This window comes from Diuraphis noxia, unplaced genomic scaffold, assembly GCF_037042655.1.
Source record: "Diuraphis noxia isolate RWA-SAM2 unplaced genomic scaffold, SU_Dnox_SAM2 contig0005, whole genome shotgun sequence".
Lineage (NCBI taxonomy): Eukaryota > Metazoa > Arthropoda > Insecta > Hemiptera > Aphididae > Diuraphis > Diuraphis noxia.
The window spans coordinates 21,809,182-21,830,305 of NW_028301715.1; the positions used below are offsets into that span (position 1 = coordinate 21,809,182).

The 21,124-nt window shown below is 28.7% G+C and overlaps 4 protein-coding genes and 1 pseudogene across 5 annotated transcripts; all 5 read right to left on the minus strand.

Moving 5' to 3' along the window:
* Positions 1-261: 261 nt before the first annotated feature.
* Positions 262-1,649, minus strand: LOC107164962 (uncharacterized). Its single transcript, XM_015513003.2, has 4 exons — positions 1,509-1,649; positions 1,180-1,338; positions 795-962; positions 262-593 (listed from the first exon to the last, which is right to left on the minus strand). Exons 1-4 carry the CDS (start codon positions 1,596-1,598, stop codon positions 420-422), a joined length of 591 nt encoding a protein of 196 aa, XP_015368489.2. The 5' UTR covers positions 1,599-1,649; the 3' UTR covers positions 262-419.
* Positions 1,650-4,692: 3,043 nt separating this feature from the next.
* Positions 4,693-6,080, minus strand: LOC149055063 (uncharacterized). The gene is made up of 4 exons (XM_089229050.1): positions 5,940-6,080; positions 5,611-5,769; positions 5,226-5,393; positions 4,693-5,024 (listed from the first exon to the last, which is right to left on the minus strand). The coding sequence occupies exons 1-4, from the start codon at positions 6,027-6,029 to the stop codon at positions 4,851-4,853; spliced, it is 591 nt and encodes a 196-aa protein (XP_089085176.1). The 5' UTR covers positions 6,030-6,080; the 3' UTR covers positions 4,693-4,850.
* Positions 6,081-9,123: 3,043 nt separating this feature from the next.
* LOC149055064 (uncharacterized) lies at positions 9,124-10,511 on the minus strand. The gene is made up of 4 exons (XM_089229049.1): positions 10,371-10,511; positions 10,042-10,200; positions 9,657-9,824; positions 9,124-9,455 (listed from the first exon to the last, which is right to left on the minus strand). Exons 1-4 carry the CDS (start codon positions 10,458-10,460, stop codon positions 9,282-9,284), a joined length of 591 nt encoding a protein of 196 aa, XP_089085175.1. The 5' UTR covers positions 10,461-10,511; the 3' UTR covers positions 9,124-9,281.
* Positions 10,512-13,554: 3,043 nt separating this feature from the next.
* On the minus strand, positions 13,555-14,945 carry LOC149055065 (uncharacterized). Its single transcript, XM_089228638.1, has 4 exons — positions 14,806-14,945; positions 14,476-14,634; positions 14,103-14,270; positions 13,555-13,886 (listed from the first exon to the last, which is right to left on the minus strand). Exons 1-4 carry the CDS (start codon positions 14,893-14,895, stop codon positions 13,713-13,715), a joined length of 591 nt encoding a protein of 196 aa, XP_089084764.1. The 5' UTR covers positions 14,896-14,945; the 3' UTR covers positions 13,555-13,712.
* Positions 14,946-16,702: 1,757 nt separating this feature from the next.
* Positions 16,703-17,922, minus strand: LOC149055066 (uncharacterized; annotated as a pseudogene). Its single transcript, XR_016191924.1, has 4 exons — positions 17,785-17,922; positions 17,500-17,658; positions 17,114-17,280; positions 16,703-16,953 (listed from the first exon to the last, which is right to left on the minus strand). The product of XR_016191924.1 is annotated as an uncharacterized LOC149055066 (transcript).
* Between the last annotated feature and the right edge of the window lie 3,202 nt (positions 17,923-21,124).

Here is a 21,124-nt window from a genome sequence, read left to right on the forward strand (position 1 = left end):
ATATTTATACCAACCAGATGATACAGATCATAAATTTATATCTATATATTATATTATATAAATTAACATGAAAATGCAATATATTACGTTTATATAAAACATATTTAATTTTATGTGTTTGTATCAAAAGCAAACAACCATAAAATAAACGAACAAAATAAGTAAACATGAGTTACATCAGTTGTTTAAAAAACAAATCATACCTAATGATTGATTTGATTATTTACAAAATATTGAACGTTAAATAAAAAACTTCATAAATCACTTTTAGCATTGTAATTAAATAAATCGAAAATAAATAATATACATATTATGTTATGAGAAAATAAATATATTTATTAGAAAGAGTATTTCTGTTAATATGCTCGAACATGGGTAAAATTAAATAAATTTGTTACTGTTTTATTGTAATTTAATTATTAATTGTTAGTTTCCCATGGCCGCTTTATCTCCAAAACTGTAATGAAACAGCCATATACTTCATTGTTCTTGGTATAAGAAATACGAAATTTGTATGTTCCATAAAAAAATGTCTTGGGAAAATTGGTATGATATAAAAGATCAGTATCCACGCCAGTACCTTTGTAAAAACCCTGGAAACATAATACAACATTTTTTTTCTATTGCAAACTGTGAATAATAATACAATTTTGCATAATCAAAAATAAGTTGATATTCAAATACCAATAAGTGCTCTGCAATATATATATATAAATAATGTATACTACCTATGAAATCATGTTATAATATTCTTATGTTACAAAAATATCAAAATTTATATGGGATTTTCATACCACGGGGATAGGACAAGTTGTGTTGGAAATTCCAGTGCCACTCATTATTGGAGTCCATGCATCTCCAAAAAACATTTTAAGTGACGAACAAGCTCTGGGTGATTTGTATACATGAGCATTATCCTTCCAGCCACCAATAGAGTCTTTTATGGCCAGATTGAATTCCAACTTAAAAGAAAAGAAGAATTTATTTATTTATTTTGACCAAAATCCTAATCAGATGTTGATAAATTAGGAATTAAAATTATTTTTGTTAAAGGGATAAAACTTCAAATAATCGTTCTACTTTAAATTGTATATTGAATTAGTTACAATTCAATACCATAAAATCTCAACTTCCATCAATAGAATATTAAGTTTTAATAAAAACAATATTTAAACTCACATCGATAGAGTCATCAAATTCAACGAAATGAGTTATGTTTCCTTTGACTTCTGTGGTGTTAGAAGACTTTTTGCTTAGATACAAATCATATTTAATTTTTTCATGTGAATGATTGGAAGCACAACGCATAATTCCCAGAAAATTTAAGCGGTATTGACCCTTAGGAAATGTATAAGATTATAAACAATTCTAAACAATATATTTTATAGGTTTGATGTAAAAAGTTTGGTACTTTGGGATGGTTACAACATTGTTATATAGTTAGATTGGTTAAGGTATTATAAAATTATAAATAATTCTAAAAATGTAACAAATCATAAGATACTTACAACAGGTAATTGTGGAAAAAACAAACGTTTATTAATATCTGAATTAACAGCAATCACAAAAGTAATAAGAAAGATTAATAAACACTTCATTTTTGGTTCGAAATATTAACGAACTATACAAGCACCGACGTTGTATTTTGTCCTACAGTCAAATGATTTTTGGTACAATAATAGTATATAATCTTTATTAATTTTTGATAGTTTGTCATACCTAATGTATATGTATATTTATATTATTCATTGACCTTGTTTTCACTATCGTTGCAGTAGATATCTAAATTATTTAAAAAAATTGCTGAACATGATTTCCATCATTTGCTATAAAATGAATTCATACCTAATAATTATTTTGATTTTTCATAATACACTAGAACCTTGATTATCCGAACTAATTTGGACAGCACCTAGTTTGGATATGCAAAAGTTCGGATGTTGGAAATATAAAGTTAAAAAAATGTATAATTTTGTATTGATTATTAATTATTTTTAAATAAAATATTTATTATTATTATTAATATTTTATTAGAATTACATACATTAGATTAACAGAAATACATTACATTATTAGAAATTATCAAATTACATTTCCTTCCCTTTGTCGTTTAATTCAAATTGTTATAGGTATGTTCAATATTATATAGAAAATTATTTAAAATATAAAAATAATTAACATTATTAATACTTAATAATTATTGACAAAAATTGTACATCATTATTTTAAATTTAATTTATTATATAAATTTTTGTTTAAGTCGAAAAAGGAATCGACTTATTTTAAATTTTGTCGAAAATGGAACCGTCCGAAAAGGGAAGGGTAAGGTTTTGGTTCAATACGGACTCGCTCCTAATAATAAGCCAAAAATGAAAGCTATGATAAGCCCAAATTTATTATAGCTCTCGTTTTTTGCTTATTATTAGGGATGAGTCCGTTTTGGCTGCATACAAATTGTGTCCCAAAATACGAAAATATACATCGCGATATCCGAATTGGGTCCGTGGGTTTTGTACAACACATCTGAGTTGCGTCCACGATTTTTTCGCAACATGTATTCAATTTGCGTCCTGTTTAACAATCAATTAATTGGTTAATAGAATACATATTTTCCTTCCCATTTTCACAGACTGAGGATTGTCATTTCAAGTAACATTATTCTCAGTCACTGAAAAACCTGTGGATGAAACTTGTACATGAGACGAGAAAACCGCGGACGCAACTAGGACAAAATATCATTTAGGGACACGATCAGTGCCGCAATTAGAGATAAAAGGGCCCAGGTGCGAATCAAATTTTGGGGCCCCCTATTTCAAACTTTTGTCTTACAAATGATGATAATTCAATATCAATTTATTTGCCGTAGACGACCACACTTTTTCGGAAAAAAATGTGTTTTACACATATAGTATCGATTAAATCTTAATTACAAAAAATGTAACATATCAACACTTTAAAAATCACTTTTAGCATTGTATAAAAATAAATAGTTTACATATGTAATGAGAAAAAAATAGAAATTTAATGACAACAAATATTTCTATTAATGTGCATGAACAATAAACCACATATTATAATAAATTAAATAAAAATATTGTACGTCCGTCAAGTTGGCACCGGCACTTTCTCCAAACAACTCAAAATTGGTATCAAAATTTTGCTACGAATCTGCTACATTTTGCTACGCTGTTTTTGGAATTTGCTACCTCCTGGTTTCCCGGAATTCCGGAAAACAGAAAATTTCCCAGCACCTGCACTTTCTCCAAACAACTCAAAACGGGTATCCACATTTTGCTACGCTATTTTTAGAATTTGCTACAATTTGGTTTTCCCGGAATCCCGGAAAACAGAAAATTTCCCAGCACCGGCACTTTCTCCAAACAACTCAAAACGGGTATCCACATTTTGCTATGAATTTGCTACATTTTGCTACGCTGTTTTTGGAATTAGCTACCTCCTGGTTTTCCCAGAATACCGGAAAACAGAAAATTTCCCAGCATCGGCACTTTCTCCAAACAACTCAAAACGGGTATCAAAATTTTGCTACGAATTTGCTACATTTTGCTACGCTATTTTTAGAATTTGCTACAATTTGGTTTTTCCGGAATCCCGGAAAATAGAAAATTTCCCAGCACCGGCACTTTCTCCAAACAACTCAAAATTGGTATCCACATTTTGCTACGAATTTGCTACATTTTGTTACGCTGTTTTTGGAATTTGCTACCTCCTGGTTTCCCGGAATCCCGGAACACATACAATTTCCCAGCACCGGCACTTTCTCCAAACAACTCAAAACGGGTATCAAACGCACATGAATGGAACAATAATCTATGAAAATAAAAAATGTAATACCTACTATATCATGGTATTTGGTCAAAGTGCCGATGCTGGGAAATTTTCTGTTTTCCGGGATTCCGGGAAAACCAGGAGGTAGCTAATTCCAAAAACAGCGTAGCAAAATGTAGCAAATTCGTAGCAAAATGTGGATACCAATTTTGAGTTGTTTGGAGAACGTGCCGGTGCTTCCCATGGCTGCTTTATCTCCACAACTATAATGAAACAACCATATACTTCATTGTTCTTGGTATAAGAAAATCGAAATCTGTATGTTCCATAAAAAAAAGGCTTGGGAAAAATGGAAATATTGAGAAGATTAGTATCTACTACAGTACCAAAAATCATTGTTAATGTAAAAAAAGCGATGATCACTTGGAAGTAATATACCTATACTTTTAAATACGCGTTATATTTTTTATGTAAAGTAAAACCTGTGGGGTAATATTTTATTGGAATTTTTTTAGGGTCTGCAAAGATCATAGTAGATACAGGCCACAGGAACCAAAATTTGATATGTGAGGTTGATACGTATAGGTAAGATTCATAAAAATGTTGTACATGTATAATATGCTGTGCACTGCGCAATGAGTAATTATATTTATACCAACCAGATGATACAGATCATAAATTTATATCTATATATTATATTATATAAATTAACATGAAAATGCAATATATTACGTTTATATAAAACATATTTAATTTTATGTGTTTGTATCAAAAGCAAACAACCATAAAATAAACGAACAAAATAAGTAAACATGAGTTACATCAGTTGTTTAAAAAACAAATCATACCTAATGATTGATTTGATTATTTACAAAATATTGAACGTTAAATAAAAAACTTCATAAATCACTTTTAGCATTGTAATTAAATAAATCGAAAATAAATAATATACATATTATGTTATGAGAAAATAAATATATTTATTAGAAAGAGTATTTCTGTTAATATGCTCGAACATGGGTAAAATTAAATAAATTTGTTACTGTTTTATTGTAATTTAATTATTAATTGTTAGTTTCCCATGGCCGCTTTATCTCCAAAACTGTAATGAAACAGCCATATACTTCATTGTTCTTGGTATAAGAAATACGAAATTTGTATGTTCCATAAAAAAATGTCTTGGGAAAATTGGTATGATATAAAAGATCAGTATCCACGCCAGTACCTTTGTAAAAACCCTGGAAACATAATACAACATTTTTTTTCTATTGCAAACTGTGAATAATAATACAATTTTGCATAATCAAAAATAAGTTGATATTCAAATACCAATAAGTGCTCTGCAATATATATATATAAATAATGTATACTACCTATGAAATCATGTTATAATATTCTTATGTTACAAAAATATCAAAATTTATATGGGATTTTCATACCACGGGGATAGGACAAGTTGTGTTGGAAATTCCAGTGCCACTCATTATTGGAGTCCATGCATCTCCAAAAAACATTTTAAGTGACGAACAAGCTCTGGGTGATTTGTATACATGAGCATTATCCTTCCAGCCACCAATAGAGTCTTTTATGGCCAGATTGAATTCCAACTTAAAAGAAAAGAAGAATTTATTTATTTATTTTGACCAAAATCCTAATCAGATGTTGATAAATTAGGAATTAAAATTATTTTTGTTAAAGGGATAAAACTTCAAATAATCGTTCTACTTTAAATTGTATATTGAATTAGTTACAATTCAATACCATAAAATCTCAACTTCCATCAATAGAATATTAAGTTTTAATAAAAACAATATTTAAACTCACATCGATAGAGTCATCAAATTCAACGAAATGAGTTATGTTTCCTTTGACTTCTGTGGTGTTAGAAGACTTTTTGCTTAGATACAAATCATATTTAATTTTTTCATGTGAATGATTGGAAGCACAACGCATAATTCCCAGAAAATTTAAGCGGTATTGACCCTTAGGAAATGTATAAGATTATAAACAATTCTAAACAATATATTTTATAGGTTTGATGTAAAAAGTTTGGTACTTTGGGATGGTTACAACATTGTTATATAGTTAGATTGGTTAAGGTATTATAAAATTATAAATAATTCTAAAAATGTAACAAATCATAAGATACTTACAACAGGTAATTGTGGAAAAAACAAACGTTTATTAATATCTGAATTAACAGCAATCACAAAAGTAATAAGAAAGATTAATAAACACTTCATTTTTGGTTCGAAATATTAACGAACTATACAAGCACCGACGTTGTATTTTGTCCTACAGTCAAATGATTTTTGGTACAATAATAGTATATAATCTTTATTAATTTTTGATAGTTTGTCATACCTAATGTATATGTATATTTATATTATTCATTGACCTTGTTTTCACTATCGTTGCAGTAGATATCTAAATTATTTAAAAAAATTGCTGAACATGATTTCCATCATTTGCTATAAAATGAATTCATACCTAATAATTATTTTGATTTTTCATAATACACTAGAACCTTGATTATCCGAACTAATTTGGACAGCACCTAGTTTGGATATGCAAAAGTTCGGATGTTGGAAATATAAAGTTAAAAAAATGTATAATTTTGTATTGATTATTAATTATTTTTAAATAAAATATTTATTATTATTATTAATATTTTATTAGAATTACATACATTAGATTAACAGAAATACATTACATTATTAGAAATTATCAAATTACATTTCCTTCCCTTTGTCGTTTAATTCAAATTGTTATAGGTATGTTCAATATTATATAGAAAATTATTTAAAATATAAAAATAATTAACATTATTAATACTTAATAATTATTGACAAAAATTGTACATCATTATTTTAAATTTAATTTATTATATAAATTTTTGTTTAAGTCGAAAAAGGAATCGACTTATTTTAAATTTTGTCGAAAATGGAACCGTCCGAAAAGGGAAGGGTAAGGTTTTGGTTCAATACGGACTCGCTCCTAATAATAAGCCAAAAATGAAAGCTATGATAAGCCCAAATTTATTATAGCTCTCGTTTTTTGCTTATTATTAGGGATGAGTCCGTTTTGGCTGCATACAAATTGTGTCCCAAAATACGAAAATATACATCGCGATATCCGAATTGGGTCCGTGGGTTTTGTACAACACATCTGAGTTGCGTCCACGATTTTTTCGCAACATGTATTCAATTTGCGTCCTGTTTAACAATCAATTAATTGGTTAATAGAATACATATTTTCCTTCCCATTTTCACAGACTGAGGATTGTCATTTCAAGTAACATTATTCTCAGTCACTGAAAAACCTGTGGATGAAACTTGTACATGAGACGAGAAAACCGCGGACGCAACTAGGACAAAATATCATTTAGGGACACGATCAGTGCCGCAATTAGAGATAAAAGGGCCCAGGTGCGAATCAAATTTTGGGGCCCCCTATTTCAAACTTTTGTCTTACAAATGATGATAATTCAATATCAATTTATTTGCCGTAGACGACCACACTTTTTCGGAAAAAAATGTGTTTTACACATATAGTATCGATTAAATCTTAATTACAAAAAATGTAACATATCAACACTTTAAAAATCACTTTTAGCATTGTATAAAAATAAATAGTTTACATATGTAATGAGAAAAAAATAGAAATTTAATGACAACAAATATTTCTATTAATGTGCATGAACAATAAACCACATATTATAATAAATTAAATAAAAATATTGTACGTCCGTCAAGTTGGCACCGGCACTTTCTCCAAACAACTCAAAATTGGTATCAAAATTTTGCTACGAATCTGCTACATTTTGCTACGCTGTTTTTGGAATTTGCTACCTCCTGGTTTCCCGGAATTCCGGAAAACAGAAAATTTCCCAGCACCTGCACTTTCTCCAAACAACTCAAAACGGGTATCCACATTTTGCTACGCTATTTTTAGAATTTGCTACAATTTGGTTTTCCCGGAATCCCGGAAAACAGAAAATTTCCCAGCACCGGCACTTTCTCCAAACAACTCAAAACGGGTATCCACATTTTGCTATGAATTTGCTACATTTTGCTACGCTGTTTTTGGAATTAGCTACCTCCTGGTTTTCCCAGAATACCGGAAAACAGAAAATTTCCCAGCATCGGCACTTTCTCCAAACAACTCAAAACGGGTATCAAAATTTTGCTACGAATTTGCTACATTTTGCTACGCTATTTTTAGAATTTGCTACAATTTGGTTTTTCCGGAATCCCGGAAAATAGAAAATTTCCCAGCACCGGCACTTTCTCCAAACAACTCAAAATTGGTATCCACATTTTGCTACGAATTTGCTACATTTTGTTACGCTGTTTTTGGAATTTGCTACCTCCTGGTTTCCCGGAATCCCGGAACACATACAATTTCCCAGCACCGGCACTTTCTCCAAACAACTCAAAACGGGTATCAAACGCACATGAATGGAACAATAATCTATGAAAATAAAAAATGTAATACCTACTATATCATGGTATTTGGTCAAAGTGCCGATGCTGGGAAATTTTCTGTTTTCCGGGATTCCGGGAAAACCAGGAGGTAGCTAATTCCAAAAACAGCGTAGCAAAATGTAGCAAATTCGTAGCAAAATGTGGATACCAATTTTGAGTTGTTTGGAGAACGTGCCGGTGCTTCCCATGGCTGCTTTATCTCCACAACTATAATGAAACAACCATATACTTCATTGTTCTTGGTATAAGAAAATCGAAATCTGTATGTTCCATAAAAAAAAGGCTTGGGAAAAATGGAAATATTGAGAAGATTAGTATCTACTACAGTACCAAAAATCATTGTTAATGTAAAAAAAGCGATGATCACTTGGAAGTAATATACCTATACTTTTAAATACGCGTTATATTTTTTATGTAAAGTAAAACCTGTGGGGTAATATTTTATTGGAATTTTTTTAGGGTCTGCAAAGATCATAGTAGATACAGGCCACAGGAACCAAAATTTGATATGTGAGGTTGATACGTATAGGTAAGATTCATAAAAATGTTGTACATGTATAATATGCTGTGCACTGCGCAATGAGTAATTATATTTATACCAACCAGATGATACAGATCATAAATTTATATCTATATATTATATTATATAAATTAACATGAAAATGCAATATATTACGTTTATATAAAACATATTTAATTTTATGTGTTTGTATCAAAAGCAAACAACCATAAAATAAACGAACAAAATAAGTAAACATGAGTTACATCAGTTGTTTAAAAAACAAATCATACCTAATGATTGATTTGATTATTTACAAAATATTGAACGTTAAATAAAAAACTTCATAAATCACTTTTAGCATTGTAATTAAATAAATCGAAAATAAATAATATACATATTATGTTATGAGAAAATAAATATATTTATTAGAAAGAGTATTTCTGTTAATATGCTCGAACATGGGTAAAATTAAATAAATTTGTTACTGTTTTATTGTAATTTAATTATTAATTGTTAGTTTCCCATGGCCGCTTTATCTCCAAAACTGTAATGAAACAGCCATATACTTCATTGTTCTTGGTATAAGAAATACGAAATTTGTATGTTCCATAAAAAAATGTCTTGGGAAAATTGGTATGATATAAAAGATCAGTATCCACGCCAGTACCTTTGTAAAAACCCTGGAAACATAATACAACATTTTTTTTCTATTGCAAACTGTGAATAATAATACAATTTTGCATAATCAAAAATAAGTTGATATTCAAATACCAATAAGTGCTCTGCAATATATATATATAAATAATGTATACTACCTATGAAATCATGTTATAATATTCTTATGTTACAAAAATATCAAAATTTATATGGGATTTTCATACCACGGGGATAGGACAAGTTGTGTTGGAAATTCCAGTGCCACTCATTATTGGAGTCCATGCATCTCCAAAAAACATTTTAAGTGACGAACAAGCTCTGGGTGATTTGTATACATGAGCATTATCCTTCCAGCCACCAATAGAGTCTTTTATGGCCAGATTGAATTCCAACTTAAAAGAAAAGAAGAATTTATTTATTTATTTTGACCAAAATCCTAATCAGATGTTGATAAATTAGGAATTAAAATTATTTTTGTTAAAGGGATAAAACTTCAAATAATCGTTCTACTTTAAATTGTATATTGAATTAGTTACAATTCAATACCATAAAATCTCAACTTCCATCAATAGAATATTAAGTTTTAATAAAAACAATATTTAAACTCACATCGATAGAGTCATCAAATTCAACGAAATGAGTTATGTTTCCTTTGACTTCTGTGGTGTTAGAAGACTTTTTGCTTAGATACAAATCATATTTAATTTTTTCATGTGAATGATTGGAAGCACAACGCATAATTCCCAGAAAATTTAAGCGGTATTGACCCTTAGGAAATGTATAAGATTATAAACAATTCTAAACAATATATTTTATAGGTTTGATGTAAAAAGTTTGGTACTTTGGGATGGTTACAACATTGTTATATAGTTAGATTGGTTAAGGTATTATAAAATTATAAATAATTCTAAAAATGTAACAAATCATAAGATACTTACAACAGGTAATTGTGGAAAAAACAAACGTTTATTAATATCTGAATTAACAGCAATCACAAAAGTAATAAGAAAGATTAATAAACACTTCATTTTTGGTTCGAAATATTAACGAACTATACAAGCACCGACGTTGTATTTTGTCCTACAGTCAAATGATTTTTGGTACAATAATAGTATATAATCTTTATTAATTTTTGATAGTTTGTCATACCTAATGTATATGTATATTTATATTATTCATTGACCTTGTTTTCACTATCGTTGCAGTAGATATCTAAATTATTTAAAAAAATTGCTGAACATGATTTCCATCATTTGCTATAAAATGAATTCATACCTAATAATTATTTTGATTTTTCATAATACACTAGAACCTTGATTATCCGAACTAATTTGGACAGCACCTAGTTTGGATATGCAAAAGTTCGGATGTTGGAAATATAAAGTTAAAAAAATGTATAATTTTGTATTGATTATTAATTATTTTTAAATAAAATATTTATTATTATTATTAATATTTTATTAGAATTACATACATTAGATTAACAGAAATACATTACATTATTAGAAATTATCAAATTACATTTCCTTCCCTTTGTCGTTTAATTCAAATTGTTATAGGTATGTTCAATATTATATAGAAAATTATTTAAAATATAAAAATAATTAACATTATTAATACTTAATAATTATTGACAAAAATTGTACATCATTATTTTAAATTTAATTTATTATATAAATTTTTGTTTAAGTCGAAAAAGGAATCGACTTATTTTAAATTTTGTCGAAAATGGAACCGTCCGAAAAGGGAAGGGTAAGGTTTTGGTTCAATACGGACTCGCTCCTAATAATAAGCCAAAAATGAAAGCTATGATAAGCCCAAATTTATTATAGCTCTCGTTTTTTGCTTATTATTAGGGATGAGTCCGTTTTGGCTGCATACAAATTGTGTCCCAAAATACGAAAATATACATCGCGATATCCGAATTGGGTCCGTGGGTTTTGTACAACACATCTGAGTTGCGTCCACGATTTTTTCGCAACATGTATTCAATTTGCGTCCTGTTTAACAATCAATTAATTGGTTAATAGAATACATATTTTCCTTCCCATTTTCACAGACTGAGGATTGTCATTTCAAGTAACATTATTCTCAGTCACTGAAAAACCTGTGGATGAAACTTGTACATGAGACGAGAAAACCGCGGACGCAACTAGGACAAAATATCATTTAGGGACACGATCAGTGCCGCAATTAGAGATAAAAGGGCCCAGGTGCGAATCAAATTTTGGGGCCCCCTATTTCAAACTTTTGTCTTACAAATGATGATAATTCAATATCAATTTATTTGCCGTAGACGACCACACTTTTTCGGAAAAAAATGTGTTTTACACATATAGTATCGATTAAATCTTAATTACAAAAAATGTAACATATCAACACTTTAAAAATCACTTTTAGCATTGTATAAAAATAAATAGTTTACATATGTAATGAGAAAAAAATAGAAATTTAATGACAACAAATATTTCTATTAATGTGCATGAACAATAAACCACATATTATAATAAATTAAATAAAAATATTGTACGTCCGTCAAGTTGGCACCGGCACTTTCTCCAAACAACTCAAAATTGGTATCAAAATTTTGCTACGAATCTGCTACATTTTGCTACGCTGTTTTTGGAATTTGCTACCTCCTGGTTTCCCGGAATTCCGGAAAACAGAAAATTTCCCAGCACCTGCACTTTCTCCAAACAACTCAAAACGGGTATCCACATTTTGCTACGCTATTTTTAGAATTTGCTACAATTTGGTTTTCCCGGAATCCCGGAAAACAGAAAATTTCCCAGCACCGGCACTTTCTCCAAACAACTCAAAACGGGTATCCACATTTTGCTATGAATTTGCTACATTTTGCTACGCTGTTTTTGGAATTAGCTACCTCCTGGTTTTCCCAGAATACCGGAAAACAGAAAATTTCCCAGCATCGGCACTTTCTCCAAACAACTCAAAACGGGTATCAAAATTTTGCTACGAATTTGCTACATTTTGCTACGCTATTTTTAGAATTTGCTACAATTTGGTTTTTCCGGAATCCCGGAAAATAGAAAATTTCCCAGCACCGGCACTTTCTCCAAACAACTCAAAATTGGTATCCACATTTTGCTACGAATTTGCTACATTTTGTTACGCTGTTTTTGGAATTTGCTACCTCCTGGTTTCCCGGAATCCCGGAACACATACAATTTCCCAGCACCGGCACTTTCTCCAAACAACTCAAAACGGGTATCAAACGCACATGAATGGAACAATAATCTATGAAAATAAAAAATGTAATACCTACTATATCATGGTATTTGGTCAAAGTGCCGATGCTGGGAAATTTTCTGTTTTCCGGGATTCCGGGAAAACCAGGAGGTAGCTAATTCCAAAAACAGCGTAGCAAAATGTAGCAAATTCGTAGCAAAATGTGGATACCAATTTTGAGTTGTTTGGAGAACGTGCCGGTGCTTCCCATGGCTGCTTTATCTCCACAACTATAATGAAACAACCATATACTTCATTGTTCTTGGTATAAGAAAATCGAAATCTGTATGTTCCATAAAAAAAAGGCTTGGGAAAAATGGAAATATTGAGAAGATTAGTATCTACTACAGTACCAAAAATCATTGTTAATGTAAAAAAAGCGATGATCACTTGGAAGTAATATACCTATACTTTTAAATACGCGTTATATTTTTTATGTAAAGTAAAACCTGTGGGGTAATATTTTATTGGAATTTTTTTAGGGTCTGCAAAGATCATAGTAGATACAGGCCACAGGAACCAAAATTTGATATGTGAGGTTGATACGTATAGGTAAGATTCATAAAAATGTTGTACATGTATAATATGCTGTGCACTGCGCAATGAGTAATTATATTTATACCAACCAGATGATACAGATCATAAATTTATATCTATATATTATATTATATAAATTAACATGAAAATGCAATATATTACGTTTATATAAAACATATTTAATTTTATGTGTTTGTATCAAAAGCAAACAACCATAAAATAAACGAACAAAATAAGTAAACATGAGTTACATCAGTTGTTTAAAAAACAAATCATACCTAATGATTGATTTGATTATTTACAAAATATTGAACGTTAAATAAAAAACTTCATAAATCACTTTTAGCATTGTAATTAAATAAATCGAAAATAAATAATATACATATTATGTTATGAGAAAATAAATATATTTATTAGAAAGAGTATTTCTGTTAATATGCTCGAACATGGGTAAAATTAAATAAATTTGTTACTGTTTTATTGTAATTTAATTATTAATTGTTAGTTTCCCATGGCCGCTTTATCTCCAAAACTGTAATGAAACAGCCATATACTTCATTGTTCTTGGTATAAGAAATACGAAATTTGTATGTTCCATAAAAAAATGTCTTGGGAAAATTGGTATGATATAAAAGATCAGTATCCATGCCAGTACCTTTATAAAAACCCTGGAAACATAATACAACATTTTTTTTCTATTGCAAACTGTGAATAATAATACAATTTTGCATAATCAAAAATAAGTTGATATTCAAATATCTATAAGTACTCTGCAATATATACTATATCTATATTTATATATATATATGTAGATATAAAATTATGTTATAATATAAGTAGTCTGATGTTATAAAAATATTAAAATTTATGTAGGAATTTCTTACTGGGGGAATAGGACAAGTTGCGTTGGAAACTCCAATACCACTCATTATTTGAATCCATGCATCTCCAAAGAACATTTTAAGTGACGAACAAGCTCTGGGTGATTTGTATACATGAGCATTATCCTTCCAGCCACCAATAGAGTCTTTTATGGCTAGATTGAATTCCAACTTAAAAGAAAAGACGAATTTATTTATTTATTTTGACCAAAATCCTAATCAGATGTTGATAAATTAGGAATTAAAATTATTTTTGTTAAAGGGATAAAACTTCAATTAATCGTTGTAAATAAATTGCATTTAATTCAAAACCATAAAAACTAAATTTCCAAAAATAGAAAATTTAAGTTTTAGTAAAAATAATGACTGAACTTACATTAAGAGAATCATCGAATTGAGCAGTACAATTTATATTTCCTTTGACTTCTGTGGTGTTTGCAGACTTTTTGCTTAGGTGGAAATCAAATTTTGTTTTTTCATTTGAATGAATACCATCACAACGCATAATTCCCAGAAAATTTAAGCGGTATTTACCCTTAAGAAATTTATACAATTATATACAATTCTAAACAATATATTTTTTAGGTTTGATGTAAAATGTTTGGTACTTTGGGATGGTTACTACATCGTTAAATAGTTAGATCGGTTAAGGTATTATAAAATTATAAATAATTCTAAGAAATGTAATAAATCATAAGATACTTACAACAGGCAATTGTGGAAAAAACAAACGTTTATTAATATCTGTATTAACAGCAATCACAAAAGTAATAAGAAAGATTAATAAACACTTCATTTTTGGTTCGAAATATTAACGAACTATACAAGCACCGACGTTGTATTTTGTCCTACAGTCAAATGATTTTTGGTACAATAATAGTACATAATCTCTATTAATTTTTGATAGTTTGTCATACCTTATGTATATGTATATTAGTATATTTATATTATTCATTGACCTTGTTTCCACTATCGTTGCAGTAGATATATTTAAATTAAAAAAAATTGCTAAACTTGATTTCCATCATTTGTTATAGAATGAATTCATACCTAATAATTAGTTTGATTTTTCATAATACAGTAGAACCTTGATTATCCGAACTAAATGGGTCCGCACCTAGTTTGGATACGCAAAAGTTCGGATGTTGGAAATATAAAGTTAAAAAAATGTATAATTATGTATTGATTATTAATTATTTTTATAATAAAATATTTAGTATAATTATTAATATTTTATTAGAATTACATACATTAGATTATCAAAAATACATTACATTATTAGAAATCATCAAATTGCATTTCCTTCCCTTTGTCGTTTAATTAAAATTGTTATAGGTATGTTGCATAAAATGTTATGAAATTTAATATAGACAATTATTTAAAATATAAAAATAATTAGGCGTCATACAGGCCCTGACACTGGAAAAGTGGCATCATCGTTGGGCTTCTTCACAAACTAGACTCAATGAAATTAAACTCTCCATGGCCAACTTACCTTACCAAGAGACGTCATGAAGTAGTAATCAATAGACTAAGAATTGGACATATACTTTGCTTACACATCGTCACCTCATGAGACGAGAAGACCCAGACCTATGTACAACTTGTGGGGAAGCTTTAACTGTCAAACATATCCTCCTATACTGTCGAAACTACGCAGACACCAGAACAGCTTTAAGTATACCTGAGCATCTATATGAAGCACTTGGACCCGATCATGAAAACACTATCAAAATCATGAAGTTTCTTAAAATAACCAAATTGTATAACCTTATCTGACATTTGTATTTGTATTTGTATCTGTTTTGTACTTGTGTTTTTTTTCTTTTCTTCTTTCTCTTACTTCCAATGCTGTACTTCTATATTTTAACGTTATACCTTTATAAATAATCTACATTGTACTTAATATTCATAATGTTATCTAGCACCTAATTTAATGTTTACATTGTACAATATGCCAATAACCTTAGTTGTTGCAGCTTTAATAAAAAAATAATAAACATTATTTTTATATTAATATTATACTTAATAATTATTGACAAAAATTGTATATCATTATTTTATTATTTTGAATTTATTATATACATTTTTGTTTTAGTCGAAAAGGGAATCGACCTATTTTAAATTTTGTCGAAGAGTGAATCGCCCGAAAAGGGAAGGGTACGGTTTTGGTTGAAAACGGGCTCGCCCCTAATAATAAGCCAAAAACGAGAACTATGATATGCCCGAATGCTAACTGATATTGACGAGGAGAAGTCCTTCAACCCCGTGATGGTCATTGACTCGATCACCTTAACGGACGTCGGACACCATGAATTGGAATCGCAGTAGAATCCACAACTTTCGTATTTTTAAGGCTTATGGAAGAGATTTCAGTGTCTTATTGTTGCGTTTCAACGAACAAGAAGCGTCAAAAAGTGATATTAGATTACCACACTTGTTCGGAAATAAAAAAAAAGGGTTTTACACATACAGTATTGATTAATTCATAATTTAAAAATGTAACATATCATCACTTTATAAATCGCTTTTAGCATTGTATAAAAAAAAAATCAAAAATAAATAGTATACATATATAATGTGAAAATAAATTAATTTATTAACAAAAATATTTCTGTTAATATGCTCAAACATAGGTACAATTAAATAAGTTTGTTACTGTTTTATTGTAATTTAATTATTAATTGTTAGTTTCCCATGGCCGTTTTACCTCCACAACTAAAATGAAACAACCATATACTTCATTGTTCTTGGTATAAGAAAATCGAAATCTGTATGTTCCATAAAAAAACGTCTTAGGAAAATTGGAATTATGTAGAACATCAGTATCCACGCCAGTACCTTTATAAAAACCCTGGAAACATAAAACATAATTTTTTTTATATTGCAAATTTTAAATAAGTTGATATTCAAATACCTTTAAATGCTCTGCAATATATACTACGTAGATATAAAATCATGATATAATATTCTTATGTTATAAAAATATTTAAATTTTAATGGGATTTTCATACCACGGGGATAGGACAAGTTGCGTTGGAAATTCCAATACCACTCATTAATGGAGTCCACGCATTTCCAAGTAACATTTTAAGTGACGAACAAGCTCTGGGTGTTTGTATACATGAGCATTATCCTTCCAGCCACCAATAGAGTCTTTTATGGCCAGATTGAATTCCAACTTAAAAGAAAAGAAGAATTTATTTATTTATTTTAACCAAAATCCGAATCAGATGTTAATAAAATAAGTATTAATTTTTTTTTTGTTTTAAGTATAAAATTTCAAATAATTATTCAATAATAAACTGTACATTAAATTAGAAACAATTTTATTACCATAAAAATTAAACTTACACCAATAGAAAATTTATGTTACAATAAAAATAATAACTAAACTTACATTAATTGTATCATCCAATGCAATAAAATTAGTGACGTTTCCTTTGATTTCTGTAGTGTTAAAAGACTTTTTGCTTAGGTGTAAATCCAATTTTATTTTTTCATTTGAATGAATACCATCACAACGCATAATTCCCAGAAAATTTAATCGGTATTTACCCTTAAGAAATTTATACGATTATATACAATTCTAAACAATATAATTTATAGGTTTGATGTGAAAAGTTTGGTACTTTGGGATGGTTACAACATCGTTGTATAATAACACAAAAAATAAGATACCTACAACTGGCAATTGTGGTAATATCAAATGCTTATTAATATCTGAATTAATAGCAATCACAAAAGTAGTAAGAAAGATTAATAAACACTTCATTTTTGGTTCGAAATATTATAACTCTATAGGCACCAACGTTGTACTTTGTCCTACATTCAACTGATTTTTGGTACAATAATAGTATATAATCTCTATTAATTTTTGATAGTTTGTCATACCTAATGTATATGTATATTTATATTATTCATCGACCTTGTTTTAACTATAGTTGCAGTAGATACCTAAATAAAACAAAATTATTCAACATGATTTTCATCATTTGCCATAAACTGAATTCATACCTAATAATTAGTTTGATCTTTTATAATATTGCAAAATGAAAAAACGTATTTCATATTAAATTGAAAATAACTCGAATCTACCGAAACATATAATCATATGATATTACATGTCGTAGCCATCCATAACAACATTATAGTAAAAGAGTGGTGAATAAATAATAATAATAATAATAATATACATAGATGCACACTTTTTATTATTACAGATTAAAAAATAAAAGACAGATATTGCCCGATTTTCTAAATGAGTACCACCATTATTGTGGACTACTTCACATCTAAGAATAGAATACTATAAATATTTGTTTGCGTTAAATTACAACCATGATTATAGTAATCGTACACATTGGATATAGTAATTGATATTCAAGAACTTGAACATTAATATAAGTATAATAACATTAGATGATGCTAATTGTTGAACTATATCAGTGACCAACTCACCATTGCCGAATCCAGAAAATTTTATTTGTGCGTGTGAGAGGGTGCTATACAAAGAATATTAGAATTTGATATAAATTACAATATACTAGATCGTTATTTTACTATATCCCGTAACCGTATAAATAAACCTCTATAAATTATTGATAATACACAAAATGTTTCTTTAAAATCATTTTCGAAGATATCTTGGTTTTTAAATTTGCCTTTTTTTTATTGAAAATGTGGGAGCTTGTAAATTGCGCTTACATTAAGCAGGTAGTGAAAATACGATACTAAAAATTGTGCCTGTGATTTTTTTTGGTGTCTAAAACAGGTATAGTAAATTACGACCATGGTAAAATGTTCGCGTTTATTATAACTATGAATTAATGTCTATGAATTACGGTACTATGAAAATGATGGACTTAGACAATTTTGTTGCTATGTTTTAAACACGTATTCGTTATTTGCTGAATTTCATCCGAATATTTGGGCATCATTTTTCGCAAAATTACTCGTATCACGGATAACTGATGCCTGCGAATCTTTCAACAGTCATTTTAATAAAACCTTTTATACACCTCATCATCATATTTATAATTTTATGGATAAAATATTAGAGTTACAACTTGAAATTTATATAAAATTTAATGGTATAAAATACTATAAATGAACCTAAAGAATATCAAAACACCAAATAGAATTTAAAATTTTTCAACAATACAATAAAAACACTGTTATACGAGGACTGAATATGTGAAGATGATGTCTCATTACTATGCTGATAACTTATAACTGTATTTTTTATTAAAATTATTAACCTAACAAAAAATATATAAAACTATAATTAATACCATAATATTGAAAAAAAAATTCTATTCTTATTAACTAACCAAGCAATCCAAAAAAAAAAAAAACATTTTAGGTGTACAGTGAAATCCCCCTCATCGGGTGCCCTCTGGTGTTTACAATATATACAATATATTTATTGTTAATTTTGGGTTTGCCTGTTACTATTAAGTATCAAATAAATAACTACACCGTCTACGTATATAGCCTATACGTCTATAAAACATGATATAAAAAAACTTTAAGAATCACATTTAATATAGTATCAAATAAAAAACGATTAAAAACATGTATAATATGCGTATATTGTATAATATTTAAAATTAATTTTTAAGATACCAAATATTTTAAATGTATTTTGAGCTTAAAATATAAAAAAATTTAAAATTATGTTATTACCGATTAAATTTATTTTGCATATTAATAATGTATTAATATATACTATTACCTAATGATTACGACGAGCAATCGTTGAGTGCAATATACAAAATCATTCTCCATCAAACTATATACCAATAAAATCTTAAACCAACTATAATAATATATCAGTATTTAAAAACAGCTTAAAATAATTATTTGAAAAGCACCATGTGTGCTGAAAAATTTTATGTTTATAAATTTATAATAAAAAAAAACAGTTTATTTTGCTAAAATTCAGATCAACTGACACAATGTGACAGAAAAATATATACTGTCCATATCGTATTATAGGTACTTAATATCCTATGCAAAAATATATTAAAATCGACAACGATTAAAAATATGTTATCGTATATAATTTTATCAACCTCAGTAAACTATAGATATATAGCTGCTGTCAGGGGCGGAGTGGCCCACCGGGATACCGGGAAAATTCCTGGTGGCCTGGAAGTTAAATGGCCCGTTTACCTAAAGTATAGATAGAAAAAAAAATGTAGAGTAATGAAAATGTTTATTTATCTATATACGAAGACGGAATCGAATTTAATTGATTATTTTAATATTATTTTGATATTTTAAATTATGATAAGTGATGAATGATGATATTTCAATATCAATTTGCCGTAGATGACCACACTTGTTCGGAAAAAAACCTAACCTAACCATATACATCATTGTTCTTGGTATAAGAAAATCGAAATCTATATGTTCCATAAAAAAAAGGCTTGGGAAAAATGGAAATATTGAGAAGATTAGTATCCACTACAGTACTTAAAATCATTGTTAATGTAAAAAAAGCGATGATCACTTGGAAATAATATACTTATGAATTTAAATACGGGTATTATTTTTTATGTAGAGTAAACCTGTTGGGTAGTATTTTATTGGAATTTTTTTAGGGTCTGCAAAGACAATATTACAGTCCACAGGAACCAAAATTTGATATGTGAGGTTGATACGTAGGTTAGATTGATCAACATTTTGTACATGTATGATATGCTGAGGTCCATGTCTCCAGCACCCCCACTTTGAGCTTTCGAAAAAAAAAACCAGATCCATCGTTTGTACCGGCTTGTACCGCAAAAATCGTCGTTTGTACCGAAAGCTGCAAAAAGTTATTAACGTTTTAAGTTGGGGGTGCTGGAGACATGCCAGCACTCCCCACTTTGAGCTTTCGTAAAACAAACATGGGCAGATCGTTTGTACTCTGTTTATACCGCAAAAGTCGTCGTTTGTACCGAAAGCTGTAAAAAGTCATAAAAGTTTCGGACACGACTACGGCATCCCCACTTTGAGGGTAGGCATAAAAATTCGGC